The sequence below is a fragment of the Haliotis rubra genome, unplaced genomic scaffold (genome assembly GCF_003918875.1).
Source record: "Haliotis rubra isolate DU_JTF1 unplaced genomic scaffold, ASM391887v1 Scf267, whole genome shotgun sequence".
Classification (NCBI taxonomy): domain Eukaryota; kingdom Metazoa; phylum Mollusca; class Gastropoda; order Lepetellida; family Haliotidae; genus Haliotis; species Haliotis rubra.
The window spans coordinates 1,016,671-1,043,277 of record NW_025766747.1 but is presented as its reverse complement, the minus strand read 5'-3'; the positions used below and the strand labels follow the sequence as shown (position 1 = coordinate 1,043,277).

At 39.4% G+C, this 26,607-nt stretch overlaps 2 protein-coding genes across 9 annotated transcripts in view; both read right to left on the bottom strand.

The window, feature by feature from the left end:
* The window catches only part of LOC124280409, a 44,539-nt gene extending 32,828 nt beyond the window's left edge, over positions 1-11,711 (bottom strand). The window contains exons 1-5 of the mRNA XM_046716332.1: positions 11,311-11,711; positions 10,630-10,749; positions 9,251-9,605; positions 9,013-9,065; positions 8,564-8,915 (exon numbers count right to left, since the gene is read on the bottom strand). Coding sequence (XP_046572288.1) covers positions 8,564-8,915; positions 9,013-9,065; positions 9,251-9,605; positions 10,630-10,747 — 878 coding nt within the window. The 5' untranslated portion in view covers positions 10,748-10,749; positions 11,311-11,711. The remainder of the gene's footprint in view (positions 1-8,563; positions 8,916-9,012; positions 9,066-9,250; positions 9,606-10,629; positions 10,750-11,310) is intronic.
* Positions 11,712-15,118: 3,407 nt separating this feature from the next.
* LOC124280408 lies at positions 15,119-24,759 on the bottom strand. 8 transcript variants are annotated; one of them, XM_046716326.1, is made up of 17 exons: positions 24,736-24,759; positions 22,138-23,423; positions 21,902-22,038; positions 21,678-21,800; positions 21,424-21,546; positions 21,186-21,269; positions 20,861-20,964; positions 20,494-20,598; positions 20,116-20,196; positions 19,831-19,950; positions 19,408-19,606; positions 19,092-19,238; positions 18,595-18,680; positions 18,417-18,487; positions 17,099-17,359; positions 16,823-16,899; positions 15,119-15,692 (listed from the first exon to the last, which is right to left on the bottom strand). In XM_046716326.1, the coding sequence occupies exons 2-17, from the start codon at positions 23,376-23,378 to the stop codon at positions 15,658-15,660; spliced, it is 2,994 nt and encodes a 997-aa protein (XP_046572282.1). In that variant the 5' UTR covers positions 23,379-23,423; positions 24,736-24,759; the 3' UTR covers positions 15,119-15,657. The 8 variants fall into 8 exon arrangements, with proteins under 8 accessions (XP_046572282.1, XP_046572279.1, XP_046572280.1 ...); XM_046716323.1 differs by lacking the exon at positions 24,736-24,759 and adding an exon at positions 23,958-24,044; XM_046716324.1 differs by lacking the exon at positions 24,736-24,759 and adding an exon at positions 23,949-23,972.
* Between the last annotated feature and the right edge of the window lie 1,848 nt (positions 24,760-26,607).

Sequence of the window (26,607 nt, the reverse complement as noted above, 5' to 3'; positions counted from 1 at the left end):
CATATACATACAGATTATAGCATTTCTATGAGAGACACATTGATTGGAATCTCCTCTATGTCACTGTGGGAAGGACTGAAGACACATATACATACAGATTATAGCATTTCTATGAGAGACACATTGATTGGAATCTCCTCTATGTCACTGTGGGAAGGACTGAAGACACATATACATACAGATTATAGCATTTCTATGAGGAGACACATTGATTGGAATCTCCTCTATGTCACTGTGGGAAGGACTGAAGACACATATACATACAGATTATAGCATTTCTTTGAGGGACACATTGATTAGAATCTCCTCTATGCCACTGTGGGAAGGACTGAAGACACATATACATACAGATTATAGCATTTCTATGAGAGACACATTGATTGGAATCTCCTCTATGTCACTGTGGGAAGGACTGAAGACACATATACATACAGATTATAGCATTTCTATGAGAGACACATTGATTGGAATCTCCTCTAGGTCACTGTGGGAAGGACTGAAGACAGATATACATACAGATTATAGCATTTCTATGAGAGACACATTGAGACACATTGAGATATACATGGAATCTCCTCTATGTCACCGTGGGAAGGACTGAAGACACTTATACATACAGATTATAGCATTTCCATGAGAGACACATTGATTGGAATCTCCTCTATGTCACCGTGGGAAGGACTGAAGACACATATACGTACAGATTATAGCATTTCTATGAGAGACACATTGATTGGAATCTCCTCTATGTCACTGTGGGAAGGACTGAAGACAATATACATACAGATTATAGCATTTCTATGAGAGACACATTGAGTGGAATCTCCTCTATGCCACTGTGGGAAGGACTGAAGACACATATACATACAGATTATAGCATTTCTATGAGAGACACATTGATTGGAATCTCCTCTATGTCACCGTGGGAAGGACTGAAGACACATATACATACAGATTATAGCATTTCTATGAGAGACACATTGAGTGGAATCTCCTCTGTGCCACTGTGGGAAGGACTGAAGACACATATACATACAGATTATAGCATTTCTATGAGAGACACATTGAGTGGAATCTCCTCTATGCCACTGTGGGAAGGACTGAAGACACATATACATACAGATTATAGCATTTCTATGAGAGACGCATTGATTGGAATCTCCTCTAGTCACTGTGGGAAGGACTGAATACACATATACATACAGATTATAGCATTTCTATGAGAGACACATTGAGTGGAATCTCCTCTATGCCACTGTGGGAAGGACTGAAGACAAATATATACATACAGATTATAACATTTCTATGAGAGACACATTGAGTGGAATCTCCTCTAGGTCACTGTGGGAAGGACTGAAGACACATATACATACAGATTATAGCATTTCTATGAGAGACACATTGAGTGGAATCTCCTCTAGGTCACTGTGGGAAGGACTGAAGACACATATACACACAGATTATAGCATTTCTGTGAGAGACACATTGATTGGAATCTCCTCTATGTCACCGTGGGAAGGACTGAAGACACATATACATACAGATTATAGCATTTCTATGAGAGACACATTGATTGGAATCTCCTCTATGTCACTGTGGGAAGGACTGAAGACACATATACATACAGATTATAGCATTTCTATGAGAGACACATTGATTGGAATCTCCTCTATGTCACTGTGGGAAGGACTGAAGACACATATACATACAGATTATAGCATTTCTATGAGAGACACATTGATTGGAATCTCCTCTATGTCACTGTGGGAAGGACTGAAGACACATATACATACAGATTATAGCATTTCTATGAGAGACACATTGATTGGAATCTCCTCTATGCCACTGTGGGAAGGACTGAAGACACATATACATACAGATTATAGCATTTCTATGAGAGACACATTGATTGGAATCTCCTCTATGTCACCGTGGGAAGGACTGAAGACACATATACATACAGATTATAGCATTTCTATGAGAGACACATTGATTGGAATCTCCTCTATGTCACTGTGGGAAGGACTGAAGACACATATACATACAGATTATAGCATTTCTATGAGGGACACATTGATTGGAATCTCCTCTATGCCACTGTGGGAAGGACTGAAGACACATATACATACAGATTATAGCATTTCTATGAGGGACACATTGATTGGAATCTCCTCTATGTCACTGTGGGAAGGACTGAAGACACATATACATACAGATTATAGCATTTCTATGAGAGACACATTGATTGGAATCTCCTCTATGTCACTGTGGGAAGGACTGAAGACACATATACATACAGATTATAGCATTTCTATGAGAGACACATTGATTGGAATCTCCTCTATGTCACTGTGGGAAGGACTGAAGACACATATACATACAGATTATAGCATTTCTATGAGACACATTGATTGGAATCTCCTCTATGCCACTGTGGGAAGGACTGAAGACACACATATACATACAGATTATAGCATTTCTTTGAGGGACACATTGATTAGAATCTCCTCTATGCCACTGTGGGAAGGACTGAAGACACATATACATACAGATTATAGCATTTCTATGAGAGACACATTGATTGGAATCTCCTCTAGGTCACTGTGGGAAGGACTGAAGACACATATACATACAGATTATAGCATTTCTATGAGAGACACATTGATTGGAATCTCCTCTAGGTCACTGTGGGAAGGACTGAAGACAGATATACATACAGATTATAGCATTTCTATGAGAGACACATTGATTGGAATCTCCTCTATGTCACTGTGGGAAGGACTGAAGACACATATACATACAGATTATAGCATTTCTATGAGAGACACATTGATTGGAATCTCCTCTATGTCACCGTGGGAAGGACTGAAGACACATATACATACAGATTATAGCATTTCTATGAGGGACACATTGATTGGAATCTCCTCTATGTCACTGTGGGAAGGACTGAAGACACATATACATACAGATTATAGCATTTCTATGAGAGACACATTGATTGGAATCTCCTCTATGCCACTGTGGGAAGGACTGAAGACACATATACATACAGATTATAGCATTTCTATGAGAGACACATTGATTGGAATCTCCTCTATGTCACTGTGGGAAGGACTGAAGACACATATACATACAGATTATAGCATTTCTATGAGAGACACATTGATTGGAATCTCCTCTATGTCACTGTGGGAAGGACTGAAGACACATATACATACAGATTATAGCATTTCTATGAGGGACACATTGATTGGAATCTCCTCTATGTCACTGTGGGAAGGACTGAAGACACATATACATACAGATTATAGCATTTCTTTGAAGGACACATTGATTGGAATCTCCTCTATGTCACTGTGGGAAGGACTGAAGACACATATACATACAGATTATAGCATTTCTATGAGAGACACATTGATTGGAATCTCCTCTATGTCACTGTGGGAAGGACTGAAGACACATATACATACAGATTATAGCATTTCTATGAGAGACACATTGATTGGAATCTCCTCTATGCCACTGTGGGAAGGACTGAAGACACATATACATACAGATTATAGCATTTCTATGAGAGACACATTGATTGGAATCTCCTCTATGTCACTGTGGGAAGGACTGAAGACACATATACATACAGATTATAGCATTTCTATGAGAGACACATTGATTGGAATCTCCTCTATGCCACTGTGGGAAGGACTGAAGACACTGGAATCTCCTCTATGTCACTGTGGGAAGGACTGAAGACACATATACATACAGATTATAGCATTTCTATGAGAGACACATTGATTGGAATCTCCTCTATGTCACTGTGGGAAGGACTGAAGACACATATACATACAGATTATAGCATTTCTATGAGAGACACATTGATTGGAATCTCCTCTATGTCATGCATATACATACAGATTATAGCATTTCTATGAGAGACACACTGTGGGAAGGACTATGAGGAGACACATTATACATACAGATTATAGCATTTCTATGAGAGACACATTGATTGGAATCTCCTCTATGTCACTGTGGGAAGGACTGAAGACACATATACATACAGATTATAGCATTTCTATAAGAGACACATTGATTGGAATCTCCTCTATGTCACTGTGGGAAGGACTGACAATATACATACAGATTATACACTATACACAGTACAGATTATGAAGCATTTCTAGCATTTCTATGAGAGACACATTGATTGGAATCTCCTCTATGTCACCGTGGGAAGGACTGAAGACACATATACATACAGATTATAGCATTTCTATGAGGAGACACATTGAGTGGAATCTCCTCTGTGCCACTGTGGGAAGGACTGAAGACACATATACATACAGATTATAGCATTTCTATGAGGAGACACATTGAGTGGAATCTCCTCTATGCCACTGTGGGAAGGACTGAAGACACATATACATACAGATTATAGCATTTCTATGAGAGACACATTGATTGGAATCTCCTCTAGTCACTGTGGGAAGGACTGAAGACACATATACATACAGATTATAGCATTTCTATGAGAGACACATTGAGTGGAATCTCCTCTATGCCACTGTGGGAAGGACTGAAGACAAATATATACATACAGATTATAACATTTCTATGAGAGACACATTGAGTGGAATCTCCTCTAGGTCACTGTGGGAAGGACTGAAGACACATATACATACAGATTATAGCATTTCTATGAGAGACACATTGAGTGGAATCTCCTCTATGTCACTGTGGGAAGGACTGAAGACACATATACATACAGATTATAGCATTTCTATGAGAGACACATTGATTGGAATCTCCTCTATGTCACCGTGGGAAGGACTGAAGACACATATACATACAGATTATAGCATTTCTATGAGAGACACATTGATTGGAATCTCCTCTATGTCACTGTGGGAAGGACTGAAGACACATATACATACAGATTATAGCATTTCTATGAGAGACACATTGATTGGAATCTCCTCTATGCCACTGTGGGAAGGACTGAAGACACATATACATACAGATTATAGCATTTCTATGAGAGACACATTGAGTGGAATCTCCTCTATGTCACTGTGGGAAGGACTGAAGACACATATACATACAGATTATAGCATTTCTATGAGAGAGAGACACATTGATTGAATCTCCTCTATGTCACTGTGGGAAGGACTGAAGACACATATACATACAGATTATAGCATTTCTATGAGAGACACATTGATTGGAATCTCCTCTATGTCACTGTGGGAAGGACTGAAGACACATATACATACAGATTATAGCATTTCTATGAGAGACACATTGATTGGAATCTCCTCTATGTCACTGTGGGAAGGACTGAAGACACATATACATACAGATTATAGCATTTCTATGAGAGACACATTGATTGGAATCTCCTCTATGTCACTGTGGGAAGGACTGAAGACACATATACATACAGATTATAGCATTTCTATGATGAGAGACACATTGATTGGAATCTCCTCTATGTCACTGTGGGAAGGACTGAAGACACATATACATACAGATTATAGCATTTCTATGAGAGACACATTGATTGGAATCTCCTCTATGCCACTGTGGGAAGGACTGAAGACACATATATACATACAGATTATAGCATTTCTATGAGACACATTGATTGGAATCTCCTCTATGTCACTGTGGGAAGGACTGAAGACACATATACATACAGATTATAGCATTTCTATGAGAGACACATTGAGTGGAATCTCCTCTATGTCACTGTGGGAAGGACTGAAGACACATATACACACAGATTATAGCATTTCTGTGAGAGACACATTGATTGGAATCTCCTCTATGTCACCGTGGGAAGGACTGAAGACACATATACATACAGATTATAGCATTTCTATGAGAGACACATTGATTGGAATCTCCTCTATGTCACTGTGGGAAGGACTGAAGACACATATACATACAGATTATAGCATTTCTATGAGAGACACATTGATTGGAATCTCCTCTATGTCACTGTGGGAAGGACTGAAGACACATATACATACAGATTATAGCATTTCTATGAGAGACACATTGATTGGAATCTCCTCTATGTCACTGTGGGAAGGACTGAAGACACATATACATACAGATTATAGCATTTCTATGAGAGACACATTGAGTGGAATCTCCTCTATGTCACTGTGGGAAGGACTGAAGACACATATACATACAGATTATAGCATTTCTATGAGGAGACACATTGATTGGAATCTCCTCTATGTCACTGTGGGAAGGACTGAAGACACATATACATACAGATTATAGCATTTCTATGAGAGACACATTGATTGGAATCTCCTCTATGTCACTGTGGGAAGGACTGAAGACACATATACATACAGATTATAGCATTTCTTTGAGGGACACATTGATTGGAATCTCCTCTATGCCACTGTGGGAAGGACTGAAGACACATATACATACAGATTATAGCATTTCTTTGAGGGACACATTGATTAGAATCTCCTCTATGCCACTGTGGGAAGGACTGAAGACACATATACATACAGATTATAGCATTTCTATGAGAGACACATTGATTGGAATCTCCTCTATGTCACTGTGGGAAGGACTGAAGACACATATACATACAGATTATAGCATTTCTATGAGAGACACATTGATTGGAATCTCCTCTATTTCACTGTGGGAAGGACTGAAGACACATATACATACAGATTATAGCATTTCTTTGAGGGACACATTGATTGGAATCTCCTCTATGCCACTGTGGGAAGGACTGAAGACACATATACATACAGATTATAGCATTTCTTTGAGGGACACATTGATTGGAATCTCCTCTATGTCACTGTGGGAAGGACTGAAGACACATATACATACAGATTATAGCATTTCTATGAGAGACACATTGATTGGAATCTCCTCTAGGTCACTGTGGGAAGGACTGAAGACAGATATACATACAGATTATAGCATTTCTATGAGAGACACATTGAGTGGAATCTCCTCTATGTCACCGTGGGAAGGACTGAAGACACTTATACATACAGATTATAGCATTTCTATGAGAGACACATTGATTGGAATCTCCTCTATGTCACCGTGGGAAGGACTGAAGACACATATACATACAGATTATAGCATTTCTATGAGAGACACATTGATTGGAATCTCCTCTATGTCACTGTGGGAAGGACTGAAGACAATATACATACAGATTATAGCATTTCTATGAGAGACACATTGAGTGGAATCTCCTCTATGCCACTGTGGGAAGGACTGAAGACACATATACATACAGATTATAGCATTTCTATGAGAGACACATTGATTGGAATCTCCTCTATGTCACCGTGGGAAGGACTGAAGACACATATACATACAGATTATAACATTTCTATGAGAGACACATTGAGTGGAATCTCCTCTATGCCACTGTGGGAAGGACTGAAGACACATATACATACAGATTATAGCATTTCTATGAGAGACACATTGAGTGGAATCTCCTCTATGCCACTGTGGGAAGGACTGAAGACACATATACATACAGATTATAGCATTTCTATGAGGAGACACATTGATTGGAATCTCCCTCTAGTCACTGTGGAAGGACTGAATACACATATACATACAGATTATAGCATTTCTATGAGAGACACATTGAGTGGAATCTCCTCTATGCCACTGTGGGAAGGACTGAAGACAAATATATACATACAGATTATAGCATTTCTATGAGAGACACATTGAGTGGAATCTCCTCTAGGTCACTGTGGGAAGGACTGAAGACACATATACATACAGATTATAGCATTTCTATGAGAGACACATTGAGTGGAATCTCCTCTAGGTCACCGTGGGAAGGACTGAAGACACATATACACACAGATTATAGCATTTCTGTGAGAGACACATTGATTGGAATCTCCTCTATGTCACCGTGGGAAGGACTGAAGACACATATACATACAGATTATAGCATTTCTATGAGAGACACATTGATTGGAATCTCCTCTATGTCACTGTGGGAAGGACTGAAGACACATATACATACAGATTATAGCATTTCTATGAGAGACACATTGATTGGAATCTCCTCTATGTCACCGTGGGAAGGACTGAAGACACATATACATACAGATTATAGCATTTCTATGAGAGACACATTGATTGGAATCTCCTCTATGCCACTGTGGGAAGGACTGAAGACACATATACATACAGATTATAGCATTTCTATGAGAGACACATTGATTGGAATCTCCTCTATGTCACCGTGGGAAGGACTGAAGACACATATACATACAGATTATAGCATTTCTATGAGAGACACATTGATTGGAATCTCCTCTATGTCACTGTGGGAAGGACTGAAGACACATATACATACAGATTATAGCATTTCTATGAGAGACACATTGAGTGGAATCTCCTCTATGCCACCGTGGGAAGGACTGAAGACACATATACATACAGATGATAATATGCCTATAAGGGATACATACAACATACATTAACGGTGAAACTTTCGTTACGCGTATATTTCACATTGCCATGTACTTACAGTTCAGCTCTGACAGAAGCTGAATTGGAGGAAGTCTTCTGTGTATGGCCATCAAGTTCTTCAAATTCATTACACTGTTTCAGTGGACTTTTGCCTCCGCAGGTGAGATCATTGCCCTGGTCTGTTAGAACTGCACTGTTCTCATGTTCCACTTTGCTCGTCTCCGATAGAGGGGCTGGTCGTCCAGGAGTAGTATCCCGTTTCGTGTGTATGAGTGAGCGAATTTTGTCAAGTTCTTTTCCGATATGTGTTTGAGTTTGCAGGATCACATTGTTGATGAAATTTTCCATATTCTTAGTTTGGCACAACATACGTTCCTCCAGCCGTTTTTCAAGTAGCTCCAGCTGATCTTCTGTTGACATTCCAAAATATAAACAAAAGCAAGAATAAACATATTTCTCATGGTTCATTTACCCGGAAAGTGGGGTAAAGCAACAAGGATAACATACCTGAAGCAGACATTGCTGAATCACTGTTCCCTTCTCGACCAGTTTCGCCATGTCTGAAGTGAAAATCAGTAACGGCTTCGAAATAATGACTCAAACTCTATTGACCATGATGTGTTAAAATTAAAGACAAATTCATGTCTAATTCTTTGGAAAACTGTTGTTCGGTTATACATAACACCACAAAACAATACATGATGTAGATGGAATCGGTCAGAATTAACCAACGCAATTTACAAACCCATCAAACGACACATGAAAAGACTTGACTCCCAAACCATGGAGAAGACTTTGGAATCGGTGCATCACGCTGTCTTTGTCTGCAACCATCTTGTTCTCAGATGTAACCTGTCTGTGTCTGAATACAAACGTCAGACCACTCGTGATATGAAGTAGTTCTGCGCCATATTCATTTTCCAGGTCGTCAACGAAATGATGCAACCGAGTAAAGGCTTCACTTCCAATCTGCATCAAGATGTCGATGGTGTTCCCAGTTGTGTGAAGTGTCCACCGTGTAATGACTGCAGCATGCAGCCTGTGTCCGTCCTCTACACCTTTCCTCTCGATACGTAGTACCGGCGCATCACGGTCAGAGTCTGTAAAGAACATAAGTTGTGCTAGAGGTTAGGAACAATCATCTTATTATACACAGTACTCTGGATAGAACATCTCTACACATTATGTGATGGGTGAGTTAGTGAGTTTTGTTTTACGCCGCTTTTAGCAATATTCCAGCAACATTACGGCGGGGGACACCAGAAAAGGGCTTCACACATTGTACCCATGTGGGAAATCGAAGCCGTGCCTTCGACGTGACAAGCGAACGCTCTAACCATAAGGCAACCCCTCAGCCCCTTATGTGATGAGAGTAAACTTATAATGGTTGTAATTTCATCTCGACAAACTAAATTTAAATCACATCAGAGCAATAATTTATTCTTCTCATTAATATTATCATTAACAGTTGTGTAGTAGTAGTGAGTGAATGAGTGAGTTTAGTTTTATGCCGCACTCAGCAGTATTCCAGATATATGGCGGCGGTCTGTAAATATTCTAGTCTGGACCAGACAATCCAGTGATCAACAGCATGAGCATCGATCTGCGCAATTAGGAACCGATGACATGTGCCAGCCAAGACAGCGAGCCTGACCACCCAATCCCCTTAGTCGCCTCTTACGACAAGCATGGGTTACTGAAGGCACATTCTAACCCGGACCTTCACGGGTTTTGTAGTAGTAGAAGAAGTAGTAATAGGGGTAGTGGTAGTAGAAGTAGAAGAGTAGTAGTAGTAGTAGTAGTAGTAGTAGTAGTAGTAGTAGTAGTAGTAGTAGTAGTAGTAGTAGTAGTAGCAGCAGCAGCAGTAGTTGTGGTAGAAGAAGAAGTAGTAGTAGTAGTAGTTGTAGTAGTATACCATGAGCCGTATATCGACTCATCAGTCTTAATGGGAAGCATACTGAGCAGCAATAAATACGCAACTCAGAATTCATACTTTTTCAGCATGAGTTTAGATTTGATACTTTAACAAAATTGTTTTGAGTTCTTGTATTACGCTTCTTTTGCTGGTGAGTATATATGCTATTGAATGATATATTAATGTTCGCTAATCAAATATCACCTAACCTCCTTCACCCAGGGTATTCCAGAATTCTGCAGTGATGATTATGTTGTACGTTCTTTTCTTGTGTTGAGAAGTTGATTTCTTGAAACCTTGAACACCCGGCTCGTGTCCCTCTGCCATGGCTTCAGTGGGAGGCAGACAAAATATGACAACACAATATATTTGACATCATTATTATTCGTTAGACTGTGACAGCCGACACTGAAAGTCAGTGAATGTACTAAGCTGATGGACGGTTTTCAAGCAGCCCTGTCACAGATATTGAAATTAAAGTCTCAGTGTAGGAGGGGAGCCATAAACAGTAACAGCTAAGGGACGTAACTCTAAACACCTCATGGCGTGACTAGGTTTCTCCAGTCTTACGTTGGAAGGTATATTGTTTGAACAGCTTAAAAGGCTGCATAAACTTGCTTTAGGTTTCTTTGCATGTTATCTAAAACTCGACAGGATCAGGTCAGAACACACTGGGACATGTAGAACATGAAATATCCCATCACGAGCGGAGTAGGTGATTCGTCGTACCTTCCCACATTAGCTTGGCATATTTTACACATTATTATTTTTTTACCTGATTATGACATTCGATAACAACGCATGAACGTAGAATATTGGTTTAGCATGTAATGGTTTCATGAATGGTTGAATGACATAGTAAATACTCAACCAGGAAGTAGTAGCCATACCTTGTGGTTAGGGATAGATACCACCTCAAGTGACCTGTATGTCCCTCATGCGGCGAACTTGGTGTCTGAAGGTGGTCTGAGATGCTGCCTAACCCTCCTGACACACATACAGATGATTGTAGTCACACACTAATTGAAGGGAATAAGTATTCATAGCCAGGCCATGGCAAGTAATAACAGATACATACCCCCACGTCAGTTCTATTTATAGCTTGATATTGAATCAGTACATATGTGACAATCTTCATGAAAACTTATCTTCACATTTTCAATGTCTTCAGTTACTTAATCTACATGAAACTTCTCGTCAAGCTTCAACTCTACACACTTTTGTTTACGGCATGCCTACCGTGTAAAGACGAATAATGAATTCGGGCAAAGCGAAAGTACTGTGGGAATTCCCTGGATGACTGCCAACTCTCCCTGTTTGAAGTTCCGCAAAACCAAATGTTTTCCTATAGACTTCTATAGTAACGTTATATTGTTGTAAATTATCCAGGTTGGGGACATCCTGGCCTTTCAACTCCAAAAAACCCACAAATTCCGGCTTAGCCAGTTCGTTGAACACTAAGTTGAACACATCAACCCAGTATTATTTGTGTTCGGGGACAAATGGTATGATGTTCGAAGTGCAGTTGCAGAAAAGACTACCTACACCAGCCATAACAAAACACCGCGAAATCCCAAAGCTTATTACAAATGATTATAAGGTTAAATCAATATTTTTTATGCTAAATTGCAAATGTGTGTGTTTGTGAAAATTGGATATTATGCAAATATACCGTGTATGGTACGTTTAGGAAATATGACATATACAAAATATTTTAAAAAATAACTCATTTGTGCGGTAGGACTTCATGCACATGTGCTGCTAGTTCAGTGTTTCGGTATACATGTACTCTTCACATATTTGATGTGCTGCACCCCAACTCTCTGAGCTGTCTGGTTCTTGCAAATACTACCCGAAAGGGTCATAAATCGATATTTAGGTAGAAAACATTGCAGTCTATAGATACAAACACGATTTTTACTATGTCAAAAGCATTCAAGAAACACATACCTTTGCTGCAAGTTCAATGTTTCAGCATACATGCACTCTTCACATATTTGATGTGCTGAAAGTTCAGTGTTTCACATACATGCGCTCCTCACATATTTGATGTGCTGCAAGTTCAGTGTTTCAGCATACATGCACTCTTCACATATTTGATGTGCTGAAAGTTCAGTGTTTCAGTATACATGCACTCTTCACATATTTGATGTGCTGAAAGTTCAGTGTTTCATGCATACATGCAAGTACTCAGCATCACATATTTGATGTGCTGCAAGTTCAGTGTTTCAGCATACATGCACTCTTCACATATTTGATGTGCTGCAAGTTCAGTGTTTCACATACATGTTTCAGCATACATGCACTCTTCACATATTTGATGTGCTGCAAGTTTCAGCATACATGCACTCTTCACATATTTGATGTGCTGCAAGTTCAGTGTTTCAGCATACATGCACTCTTCACATATTTGATGTGCTGCAAGTTCAGTGTTTCAGCATACATGCACTCTTCACATATTTGATGTGCTGCAAGTTCAGTGTTTCACATACATGCGCTCTTCACATATTAGATGTGCTGCGAGTTCAGTGTTTCAGCATACAAGCACTCTTCACATATTTGATGTGCTGAAAGTACAGTGTTTCACATACATGTACTCTTCACATATTTGATGTGCTGCAAAGTTCAGTGTTTCATGTGCTGCAAGTTCATACATGCAAGTTCTTCAGTGTTTCAGCATACATGCACTCTTCACATATTTGATGTGCTGCAAGTTCAGTGTTTTACATGCACTCTTCACATATTTGATGTGCATACATGCACTCTTCACATATTTGATTTGTTCAGTGTTTGTGCTGCAAGTTCAGTGCAAGTTCAGTGTTTCAGCATACATGCACTCTTCACATATTTGATGTGCTGCAAGTTCAGTGTTTCAGTGTTTCATACATGCACTCTTCACATATTTGATGTGCTGCATAAGTTCAGTGTTTCAGCAGCATACATGCGCTCTTCACATATTTGATGTGCTGAAAGTTCAGTGTTTCAGCATACATGCACTCTTCACATATTTGATGTGCTGCAAAGTTCAGTGTTTCACATACATGCACTCTTCACATATTTGATGTGCTGCAAGTTCAGTGTTTCAGCATACATGCACTCTTCACATATTTGATGTGCTGCAAGTTCAGTGTTTCAGCATACATGCACTCTTCACATATTTGATGTGCTGCAAGTTCAGTGTTTCAGCATACATGCACTCTTCACATATTTGATGTGCTGCAAGTTCAGTGTTTCAGCATACATGCACTCTTCACATATTTGATATGCTGCAAGTTCAGTGTTTCAGCATACATGCGCTCTTCACATATTTGATGTGCTGCAAGTTCAGTGTTTCACATACATGTACTCTTCACATATTAGATGTGCTGCAAGTTCAGTGTTTCAGTATACACGCACTCTTCACATATTAGATATGCTGCAAGTTAAGAATTCAGCATACATGCGCTCTTTACATATTTGATGTGCTGCAAGTTCAGTGTTTCAGCATACATGCACTCTTCACATTTTTGGTGTATTCAAGTTCAGTGTTTCAATATACTTGCATTCTTCACATTTTTGGTGTATTCAAGTTCAGTGTTTCAATATACTTGCATTCTTCACATTTTTGGTGTATTCAAGTTCAGTGTTTCAGTGTATGTCTTCACATATCTCATTTCAAGAGCACATTTACACACAGAGATTATTGAAAACAACATGGTCGCGTTTCAGGAAGTTCAATGTACTAGTTGTACAGAGTGTGATTAGTGAACAGTATATAGAACAGTTCAACTGACGTACGTTTTACAGAAGTGTAATTATACCCAGCATACTCCCATTAGTTAGACATCCCAGTTGTCAGACACTGGACTAGGAGACTAAATAGGGCAACACCAATATATGAACGGGAATATCCCATTGGGTGTTTCTCCATAGCAGTGCTTTACAACAGTTTACTTCAACCAGTCAGTTGAACCTAAGGGAAATTGTTACTGTGTTTAAACTGTCTACTCACTTTTTAAGACTAATACACTTTAGAAATTAATAAGCGAATGTTGTTTCAGCATAAACAATTCTACTTAATCCACTTTAGTTTCATACTTGGTCCCTGTGATGTCATTAATTTAATATTCTCAATATGTTAACAGGGTTTCAGAATTGACAGTGTTGAGCTCGGGCTCAGTTTATTTTTTTAATCTGCCTTCTCAGCTACAACAACACGTGCCAGCCCATATATATTGTTGCACATATATATAGTCAAAGCCACAGTCATGGCGTAGTAGTAGTTGCAGTAGTAGAAGCAACGAGCCATGCCATAATATCTATTAAAATATGCTGTTTGTGCCAAAGAAGGGCATCCACTGACTAGTTGTTGAACAGTTTGTGTAAATTAACTGCATAGTCGACTATGCATATGATATAAAACGTCTTGTCTGATTTCTGTTATTCATTTTATGGACCATTCCTTTTCACTAAGAGGGAACGGGTGTAGGGGGGAGATTAGCTGTGCACTCAACCAGAAGATTTGTTGTTGTAACATATCTGACTATGGGGATGTCTGAAAAATGGAAGGATGCCCATGACATATTCACACAGTCTATTTCTATTTTTTTTCCAAAACATGGATTCATACTAATAGCAGTTATATGTAGGAATAATTTCACATAGCTCTGTCACACTGTACTTCATCAGATGTTGTCAGTAGTATATCCCATGTAATTGTCTTACTTATTTTCTCAAGCAGTCTCAAGCCGTGCTTGTTGAAATAAACTGTCTCTCTTGAAGCTCTTGAAGATGTAAAACGTCAAACATATAAATATTTTCAGGTATTTGTATAAAGCTAGATTGACGTGATTGCCACGTCCGCACAAACATGGTTTAGTTATTTCCGACATGCGTTCAGTGTGAAAGGTTATTACAGTCATCTGGTATTGTTCAGCTTGAATAGAGTTCTCGAGGAATGGATTTCTGGCAAAACCCAGTTGGGCTATTTCTGGATGGGGATTTCCACTGCGTCGTATGAAGACAATATCTATAAATGTGCACAACGCTTATCGTGCGCGAGTGAGTCACCGTGTTGGTACAATCGAAGGTCATGGCCGTCAGCACAATACACCAGCAACAATCTCCGTGGAAGCATCCCGTTACAGCAGACGGGTAGAAAGTAGGTGGTGTTGGGTGGGTCTCTGTTGGAGGGCATGAACATGTCCTTCTTAATGAAGTGAATATAAGATTGTCGTCAATTGACTGTCGCAAGTCCATCACAGCACTCGTTCTGACATCTGAGAAACTTCAACTGGAAAATATAACAAGCAGTGAATATATCACTCACAAGACGCGAAAAAGATGTAAAGATTTACACAATGTTATTTCACTTTAAATGGCTTACAGTGGGTTAGTACTACCTGCACGGCTATTTGACAGGTAGTATGGGTTAGTTCAGCCCGTTTGAATCCGTAAAATTCCAAACTGGTCGCACCGTGGCCGAGTCATTAGAAATTCATAACCCTTTGTATTTCTTTCAGGTAACGTTCAGTTTCTATTTCTGCTACAGTATTGGGCGCAAAGCATATCACCATGATTGAACAGTATCGATTGATATTCGAAGGGGCATAACTCTTGTAGGTTTAAAAAACTATGCTTTAAGTTGGTTACTTTGAATAATACCCTCATGTAGGATATAGCTTTAGGTCCGGTATATAGAGAATCTCAACCAAGTGTCTTCTGATATCAATTATATCAACACGAGTTAATAAAGTTACAAATATCCGAGGCTTGCCGAGGATATTTTTACTTTATCAACGAGTGTTGATATATTTGATATCAGAAGACACGAGGGTGAGATTCTATTTATCATCCAAAATCACTCTTCATTAATTTTCAATGAAAAATGTACATCTCTGAACATGGTACTGCCATTAGACTTGCAGTGCAGCGATGTCATAGCATTGTGACGTCAGCAAGTACATGACGTCATAGCATGTTCAGGGCATTGTACAAAATCTACTGTCAAAACGATATCTCCTAGGAGATATCGTTTGATCTCACACAAGCGATATCTCCTGTGGAACACAGTTTTGGATGATAAATGTTTCAATTTCCTAGATAAAAAAACAGAATATTTTCAAAACATTGCTTAAATAACTTTTTCTGATAATTATAGTTGAATTGTCTAAGGTGGTTGGATTTCAAAATCAAAGGTCGCAAACTGTCAAGATTCTCATAAAATTACAGTTAGGACATGGAGTACTTCGTAGGACCCGTGAATGGTTCCATATGCATGGGCTATTTATCAGTCAAATTCATGGATTTTGATGCTGTTTTATCAGTGAAAATTCTTCTCATTTATCTAAAGGGTTACTCAATACTCAAAACCTAACCACATGCTGATATGTGTACGAATGATGTTTGTTGCTGAGTACATACCATCAAGTTTTCTCACATCCGTAGTTGAGCCATCTTCAATTGATTTTTCAACAAATGACTTAAATATAACCCTGAAACTGAAAGTATATAAAATCGCTAAAACCGTGGACCAGACAAAACAAAATAGTCTCATGCCATAAATCTTGTACATAATACTGGTATTTGTAGAATGTGTGAACAGTAACACTAAATTACCTGTAGATAGGTGTAATAAATAATAACAATCGTGATGTAGCCATGGCGGTGGTAACAGACAAGTAACAAAACAGCACCTACCTCGTTCCATCTCTTTGTATGAGACATGACCCACCAGGTCTTTTCTTGTAAGATGCTCTTAATTTCTTGTTGTTCGACTCTGAATATGAACGCCATTGGTTGTCTTTGCCAAGCCATTGCCACACGCTGGAATCACCCACTTCGTCTGCAGCTGGTTCATCTTTGGGGTGTTTGCTAGCTGATTCCTCTGCTCCTACTTGCCAATGGTCCTTGTCAGTGTCCACACGTGGCATATGCTCCCGAATACATTTAAGGGGATCACTTAAATATACAAAACACAAAGCTCAGTTTATGATAGTTTAACTGTGGCAGGAACATGCCGAAAATCCTTTCTCTATTTAAAAGACAAATCAGCAGTATTTAAATTGATCCTGTCCTAAGCAACGCGTTTCGTTCTACTTTACTTCTATATCTAGGAAAGGTAAACAGTTGTTCCTAACGCAATATATTACATGATAATGAAAATGTAAAGGTATCTGTTTCTGTGATAAGTTGGAAATGATAAATGCAGTAGACAGCTCTCGTCAGTAGACAGCTCGTCAGTACACAGCTCGTCAGTAGACAGCTCGTCAGTACACAGCTCGTCAGTACACAGCTCGTCAGTCGTCAGTAGACACAGTAGACAGCTCGTCAGTACACAGCTCGTCAGTAGACAGCTCGTCAGTAGACAGCTCGTCAGTAGACAGCTCGTCAGTACACAGCTCGTCAGTACACAGCTCGTCAGTACACAGCTCGTCAGTACACAGCTCGTCAGTACACAGCTCGTCAGTACACAGCTCGTCAGTAGACAGCTCGTCAGTAGACAGCTCGTCAGTAGACAGCTCGTCAGTAGACAGCTCGTCAGACAGCTCGTCAGTACACAGCTCGTCAGTACACAGCTCGTCAGTACACAGCTCGTCAGTAGACAGCTCGTCAGCAGACAGCTCGTCAGTAGACAGCTCGTCAGTACACAGCTCGTCAGTAGACAGCTCGTCAGTAGACAGCTCGTCAGTAGACAGCTCGTCAGTAGACAGCTCGTCAGTAGACAGCTCGTCAGTAGACAGCTCGTCAGTAGACAGTCAGTCGTCGTCAGTAGACAGCTCGTCAGTACACAGCTCGTCAGTACACAGCTCGTCAGTCAGTAGACAGCTCGTCAGACAGCTCGTCAGTAGACAGCTCGTCAGTACACAGCTCGTCAGTAGACAGCTCGTCAGTACAGACAGCTCGTCAGCTCGTCGTCAGTAGACAGCAGTCAGTCGTCAGTACACAGCTCGTCAGTAGACAGCTCGTCAGTAGACAGCTCGTCAGTAGACAGTTTGATTGATGTTAAATGTCTCACCGGGTGGCTACTTCATATTTCCCACCTTCACCAAAGCTGTGTACTCGAATTGTAGAATTGTTCCATATAACCTGAAATAGAACCCATATACGTAAAATAATATATTTTGTATAAATAGTGTGTTAATATATATTCGTTTTTAACGGTCATGCTTGTCGGAGTATATTTAGAAACATACCAGGACTCTACCATTCCTTTTACGTATGACTGTTCCATACAATCCAAGGCTGTCATTTTGTCCTGAAGTATCTGGCCAGTTTGGTCCTGAAAGTGTATAAATCCCAGTCAGTATTTGAAATTTTTACTTCAGTTATATTGGTAATAAATTGTAAGATTGTGAAAACGGTTTGTTGCTTATAATACATTATCTCATAGCTGGATATTACATAGAACCATAAAGTAAGATGTAATATAACTAACAACATAACAAAACTATTCTCAACATATATGTGTCACATTGACCACTTTCCTACCCAATGCTTTTTGCCCTGGTGATTGGGAGCATTACTCTGAGAATATGCGATTGAATTCTGGGTGGTAATCCACCCAAAACATACTTTAATTTATACTTTGCTAACAACGTCCAATTTCAAACGTGACATCCAAGTGTTATAATGTAGACACTTTCATTGTCTATTCGCATGTATATGTTATGTCGAACACACTACAATATACCTCGTTCCACCTGCATCCCGATGTCTATGGCGCCCTCCTGATTTACCATGCGAGGTTGGTCATCTACGATGAGAGCATCATAGTTGCCGCTGACACCGTATCTGTACACGTTCGTGAAGCCGTTGTCCCAAGACAACCACAGAGACTCTGTAAACATCAACTTGGTAAAGAAGAGACCACTATGGAATAATCTGTATATTAATAGCGCATGATCTAAAATTTCTTCACATAAGGAAATGATATAATAATTGTTTCTACAATGCTAATTATGAACTTTTTTATCAGTCTTGGTCTGATGAAGGAATATGTCTCGGACCTCCGTCTTCTCCATGATTGATAACAGTCCCTGCGCCCCCATCGTCCTGGTCGCCCCATCGCCAGTCAGGTCCACGAACCACCCTTGTTCCAAGATCAGGAAGGCCTGCCTTGATAGAGACGTTGTCAAACTCGTCTGTAAGTCCTAACCATCTATCCACCTCATTCAGCCTGTCTCTGACAATTTTGGAAATCTGTTTCTGAAAAATAAATAAATATCAACCATGTGAAAGTACTGACATGTTAATTTTGACAAAATGTAAGACACGTACTTGTTTATACACCAGGCAGAAAAGTAAATCCACTAATAGCCGATTATTAATCTGTTGCTTCTATATCTTCGTGAAAAGTGACTCGTGAAATGTCAACAGATCCCCCAGGAAGAACGTATATGACAAATGAGTTACGAGAAAGAACGAATTACGCGTTCTTGGTGACTGTATCCAGAACAAACGGCTGCAACAACTGTATCTACATCTAGCATCTCAGCTTCCTTTCCATCCTTTCCTTTAATCATAAAATCAAGGATCTGAGTGCTGCGTTTCTGAAACAGAAATGTTAGATAAATGAGAACATTCCTGGAACTGAATGCTGCATTAGACTTTCTGTGTCATCAAATATGCTTCCGTTGACATAGGCAACCAAGCCATGCACACCAAGTTAGTATATGAAAGGGAACACACAAACTTAAAAAGATCAGTATACAAACCTGAAGCCAGTGTTGTTTGCAAGCCTCTGTTATGCTAGTCAGGTTCCCATGGCACCTTTTCAAAAGCCTACCTATGAAGGCCTGACAAATAAGATATCGTAAAATCAACAGTACAAAAAAGCAATATATTTAAGTTTAAAACAACTATTGTATAATAATGCCAGATCACGTTTGGGTCATTCAGTATTGAAGTACATGTACTTCCCATTTCCTATTCAGAATATATGAAAAAGGTTACTGTTATCACTATTTGTAGCTTATGATTGTTCATGTATAAATAAGGAGGTAAAACAGAGGACTGTTGTTGTTAGAATGGTTACCAACTGATATCAGTCAAGAAATATACGTCACTTATTATTGTTCAATCTCAGTACCAACCTGTTTTGCTTCTCCGTAAGGAACAACCTGAATTGGGCCCACTACATTGTTCCTTACAAACGCAGCTCCCATGTGGTCCAGAGCAGTATAAAATAGTTCCACCTTCTGGTGACAAACGAATGATGTAAACCAAGTCTAATAACGTGGGACGCAAGTAGACATGTTATTTGAAGAAATCATTCCTAAATAGGTTGATGTGCTCAGAAAAGGAATTTGGCGAATTATTAGGAATGGCAATTTGGTTGATAATCAGTAATCAACACCTTTAGACCTGCTTTATAGATTCAAATATACATGTAGATCTTAGAATGCAATATTTTGTATCCTCATAGGATATGACAGATAAAAAATATAGTTTTTTTCTTACATGACTTTTGTCCACTTGATCCACTTTCCCAATTGTCAGTCCGTCTGTTATGAGGATAAGTCGAGGGGGCACAGTTGTCCTCCCACCAAAGTTACAAACTCCACCTGGAAGTGTGATGATAACCTTTATTAATAAATCATTATGGTAAATGAAGGAAAGCAAAATGTAAATTCTCTCTCTCTCTCTCTCTCTCTCTCTCTCTCTCTCTCTCTCTCTCTCTCTCTCTCTCTCTCTCTCTCTCTCTCTCTCTCTCTCTCTCTCTCTCTCTCTCTCTCTCTCTCTCTCTCTCTCTCTCTCTCTCTCTCTCTCTCTCTTCAATATTAACCTTTTGTCATGGCTGCAAGACACACCAACAGTCCTTGGAGTTGAATACAGTGGTCAGTTGGAACACCCCCGCATTCTAGTTGATCTGAAAACATGAGGCGCGCACTGTAACACATTATACTCCATGGCCAAGCTATCAGTGTTGAAAATCGTCACATAAAGAAATGTTTTACAAACTTTCTTAAACCAGCCATTCATTGAATTCATTACATTCAGTTGTTACATATGTCGTGTCTTACCGAGGATTTCCCTCAGACTTCCATAATCATTGGATAAATGATGAAGCACAGTTGCCCTGGAACCAAGAGTGACCACTCCTATATTTTCTTCAAGATCATGCATTTCTGCAACATCTTCGATACCTAAAAATATATCACATGATAGAAATGATAAAAGATGAATGTATGGTGTTTCTGTATTCTTATTTCCAAAAACATGTGTTAGTGATTTGTAAAGGGACACTAATGAGGAACTTGTACTTGCAAACACGTACCATTGATAAAGTCAATTGCCAATTTCTTCATCTGAATGTAAGCCTGTCTTGGCATTGTACCAGAGTTGTCGAGACACAAAATTGTATCAACACCGATATCACATCTTGCGACTGGTGTCACTTCTGAAACACAACTCCTTAAATGTAAAGTATATAAACAATACATATGCGCATCATTCACAGACATAGGACAAATAAAGATACAAACATAGATTTATTCTGACCTTTCTTGAGAGCCTCTTCAACAGGCTTCCACAGATCTGCATCCTCACCGACGATCTCCTTCATTTGATACAAAGTGTGCATCAGATGCCCCTCGGGGGAACCAATGGAATCGTCTTTAGATACCACAACTTTTGATCTTAAACATACATAACATGAATACATTAATTACTGTATGAATAATGTGTGAGACGCTTAAAGGCAAATGGTATTTAAATGTAAGTTTTATAAATCGTACCTTTGTACAAGTTCTTTCAGTTCGTGTGGGCTCCGAGTAGGGAGTTGCTTCGCGCCTACGCTCATTGGCCGGGTTAATGGTACGAGTGCAAAAGGTAAATCTTTCATAAAGTCAGGAGGTTTCTGGCCAGGTCGGTACTTATCTATCCTTGACCATTTCTTCTGCAGTCCATTGGGACTAGTCAGTGTATAACGTGTTTCTCGTACGTTCAGCACGTGACAGTTGTGAGAGCATAACAACTGGTTAACCAAGTAGGTGTATTCAAGCCGCGCATTCCCCATGCCACTTGGATATGATAGATACATATCCACGTCATAGTCAGATTGGTCATCATTGTTGGAAAATACAGTCACAGAAGACAGGTCGGAGATTTTGGTACACGATGGTGATGTACATGTTTCTATGTAGTCAGTCCCATAGTCCTCGAATTGGGAGACTGCTCCAAATTGTTCCATACTATTAGTGAATGTATTGTTAGAGTGTGTAGTGGGATCAACACTATTCCACCTGTCAGGTTTGTTTTTCTTTACTCCCCAAATGTTTGTGGCGCTGCTTTTCAGCTCCTCTTTTCTAGATGAAACTTCCCTAGCTTTGGGTAATGAACCCTGTATGGTGGCAGTTATTTGTTCATTGGGGATGTTTTTGATCTGTTCATTACTATGTCCTTTTCTGTTATGAACAGTTTCAGACTCGTGCCCTACCACTGGCTCCTTTTCCCCGAATACTTCCGATTCTTTGTTTTCAATATGCGCCGGCTTTGTTCCCATAGTGGTTAGCATGGGTTTTGAGTCCTTTTTACCATAACTCTGACTGGAGGTGACATCTCTTTCATGCATGCCCAACTGTGCCTTGCCCTCTGATGCAGTTGATATAGGGGACTCCGGGGAAGTGATCCAACTTGTCTCTTGGTGTTTAGAATAGCTTAACGTCTTCATTTTGAATTCTGTATTCTTGTGTGTTTCACCTGCGTCGGTAAGAGGATTCTGTTTGTCGGCAGATTCAAGGCAGACTGATTCGTCAACCGTTCGTTTGTCTCGATCAGTTCCATCTGTTGCCTCAGCAGTAAGCTTGATTAAGTCTTCCGTGGCTGGTGTGCCCAGGCTTTTCTCAATCTGAGACACTACCTGTCGAATGTCATCATTTTGTCGTTTCTGCTTTTCAAACTGCTGTTGCAAGTACCGGTTTTGATTTGATATTTCAGTGTCAATACAACGGAACCGCTCCTCCAAGAGGCCATCCATAGTGACTGTTCATCAAACTTTATCTTCTTTTTATAATCTGCCCACCTGTAGGTACATGTAAACATTTAGTAGATCTTATTTCTATTTCAAATGTTTTACATCTCCTTCATTATTCGATCCAGGGAGAAAGTGACATCATATTGATATATCCTGACAAGAGAACATATTGAATGTTGCGTAGTTGTCTCATTATTGAAATTAAAAAAACCAAGATATAGTATGCATCACACAAACACATCATGTACATGCAACAACATTAATGGCAGTGAACCCTAGTATATAACAGCTGTGTTAATATTGATTCTGTTATGTGTCCTCTTTACACCATCATTGCCTGGAGACATAATCATAGCTCAGTTGTGCAACGTAGGATAATATTTGTGTGGTGATATCCTTATCTGATAAGATATATGTCCTAATATATCAGCCTGATGGTCACTTCACAAAATGAAAGTAAGAAAATAACACACACTGCAACAGTAAATACCACTAACAGAGTTAGTCGATAACAAGGATACAATAATCATCCACTACATTAACATTTCAACTTAACATGAAACAGTACAGTACATGATTTACCTGAGGAATAGACATCAGTTTCAAAAGAGAATATCGCCGTATTCATGGTTTTACCAGGTCATCCCAAAATAGATCCACCGTGTCAACCTTCCGGGTTCACTTGCACAGTGCATACATGTACAGAGCGACTACTGGGATAGCATTAGACTAACACTTAGTCTCTGTATAGAGAGGGACGGGCTGGATATATATTGATTGATTGATTGTAACAAATAAACCCCTTTAAATTGAAAAGGAGCCCCAGGGAGACCAGAGATTCAGAAACTGAACCTGGGGAAGTCTAGACTTGCTTCATTGCATTGCAGGAGGGCAAGGCAGTAGCAAAAATAATACGGTTCAGGGACTAGGAGACAGACTAGGATAGCATGGTTGTGTTAGATTACATACACCTCAGGAACGTTAAATTGTATCCGAGGCACATATCTGAATTGGAGCTATACAAATCAACGTAGGTAGAAATAGGATTTGAAACAACAAATTCATAGTTTTGTCATGTTAAAGTCGTATTGTAATATTGTATATCATATACCGCTACCTAAGGGTTGACACATGTCATCGGTTCCCAGTTGCGAACATCCATGCTCATGATGATCACCGGATTGTCTGGTCCAGATTCGATTACTTACATACAGCAGGAATATTGCTGAGTGCGGCGTAAAACTAAACTGACATACTCACTCACTAACAAAGGAATTGTACTTGAATAACGCACTATGATAGTCTTACATATGGCTCATTTTATTATAATACCATGCCCATAATTCGTATGATTACTTACCCCATGGCTCGTCACCATAGGAACCAGTGTACATTTCCCCATATCGGTACTGTTTGTGAACCCTACAGGCATTGTTGGTTAGTAGCATGTTGGTAAAGGAGCTGTACACCCAGACTCAATAATGCATGGGATGTTTCGCTCCCTGGATTCAACCAAATTACTGAATTAATCATACGTACATATTATTTAGATATCAGGTAGCATAAATCAATTCAACATGGGAGGTTTAACTAAAAATAACTGAATTAACTACTGTCCTCAGATTTCTACATTCACAACATTAACTAAAAGAACTGCTTATTAATTACGACCATTTTACATCAACTTTTACTTTACCTGAATAGTTGTGTTATACGTCTAGGTATAGGAACATATCTGTGTCGTCATACATTATTCCGGTTATAGGAAGACATATGACTGTATTACCTGAGTAGTTGTCATACGTCAGGTATATATCTGTGTAGTCAACTTTAGTCCGTCGTTAAATGGCAGATGAGAAACACGTGCTGTTGTATCGTGTTGACTGTATTACCTGAGTAGTTGTGTTATACGTCTAGGTATAGGAACATATCTGTGTAGTCATACTTTAGTCCGTCAACGTTAATGGCAGATGAGAAACACGTGCTGTTGTATCGTGTTGACTGTATTACCTGAGTAGTTGTGTTATACGTCTAGGTATAGGAGCATATCTGTGTAGTCATACATTATTCCGCAAACGTTAATGGCAGATGAGAAACACGTGCTGTTGTATCGTGTTGACTGTATTCTCTAGGGAATGTTCCCGTTAGGGCTATTTAGCGTTAATAATTATTTATAACTGCATATCGCTGTTACTCGGAGGGTAACGGAGGGTTGAACTGCAACTGAATGTGTCGTCACATCGACTCTCGGTCTGTTGTGTATTCATACGATCAGTGTCCCTGTCTATAGCTTTCACACATGATGTGTACAGGCAACATTGATCCTACAATTATGAGTGCATGATCCTCCGAGTTTGGCACGTCAAATCGCACGCACATTATATTAAAAAGGCATAACGCTGTGATATTGTGTGATTATACACATAACTCTCCTCGTGGAACATGTATGCTAGTAGGGATTACAGTAGAATATAACATCTCTTACATCTGATCACTGTCTAAAAGACACTATGCACTCATAGCTATCAGTTGCTTTCAGAAGGGTACATTGAGTACATGACCTAAACTATCAGTTGTCAGACTTCCATCTGGAATGGTTCGGGCTGTTTTTCTCTGAGAGTGGGGATTCGTCCCGGATTGGATTAAGCTCTCAAAGTACTATAATTTGTACTTTACGAAGTACTCTGGAATTTCAAATAAAACAAATGTTTATTTAACCACTTTTCGAAAAGCATTGTGTATTCATAACAGACGAAAGTCGTTTTTATTAATAACAAGACACGAAAACACAATTTCCTTCCCCAGCCTGTGCTACCTAGTATTGTAAAATATAGATCAGTCGTGTCATTCTTCTTTGATCAGTGCAACCTCTGTTGTATACGTCGATAAGGCAACGTTCTTATCAGTTAAACAACAGATCAGCGTAATGGGGAAATGTTAGACTGAACGTTGTGCCACAAATAGACACAAAGGAATGGCCACCATGATCAACATGGAACATCCTTCAGAAATCAGTTCTGTAAATGTGTCCTTGCAACTTGTTCCTGAGCTGTCGCTATGTTTTCGAACACATATGTAACAAGAGAGTACCAACTCAACCCCTGATCTAGTTGGCGTTCAACTGCAGTGTGCATAACGTCACATTGTGGACGTGTTTCATTACCAGACCTGAGATGGTCAACAATGTGTGACCTTGTGGTTGTACCTTCATATACTGTGGTTTGTGCCATCG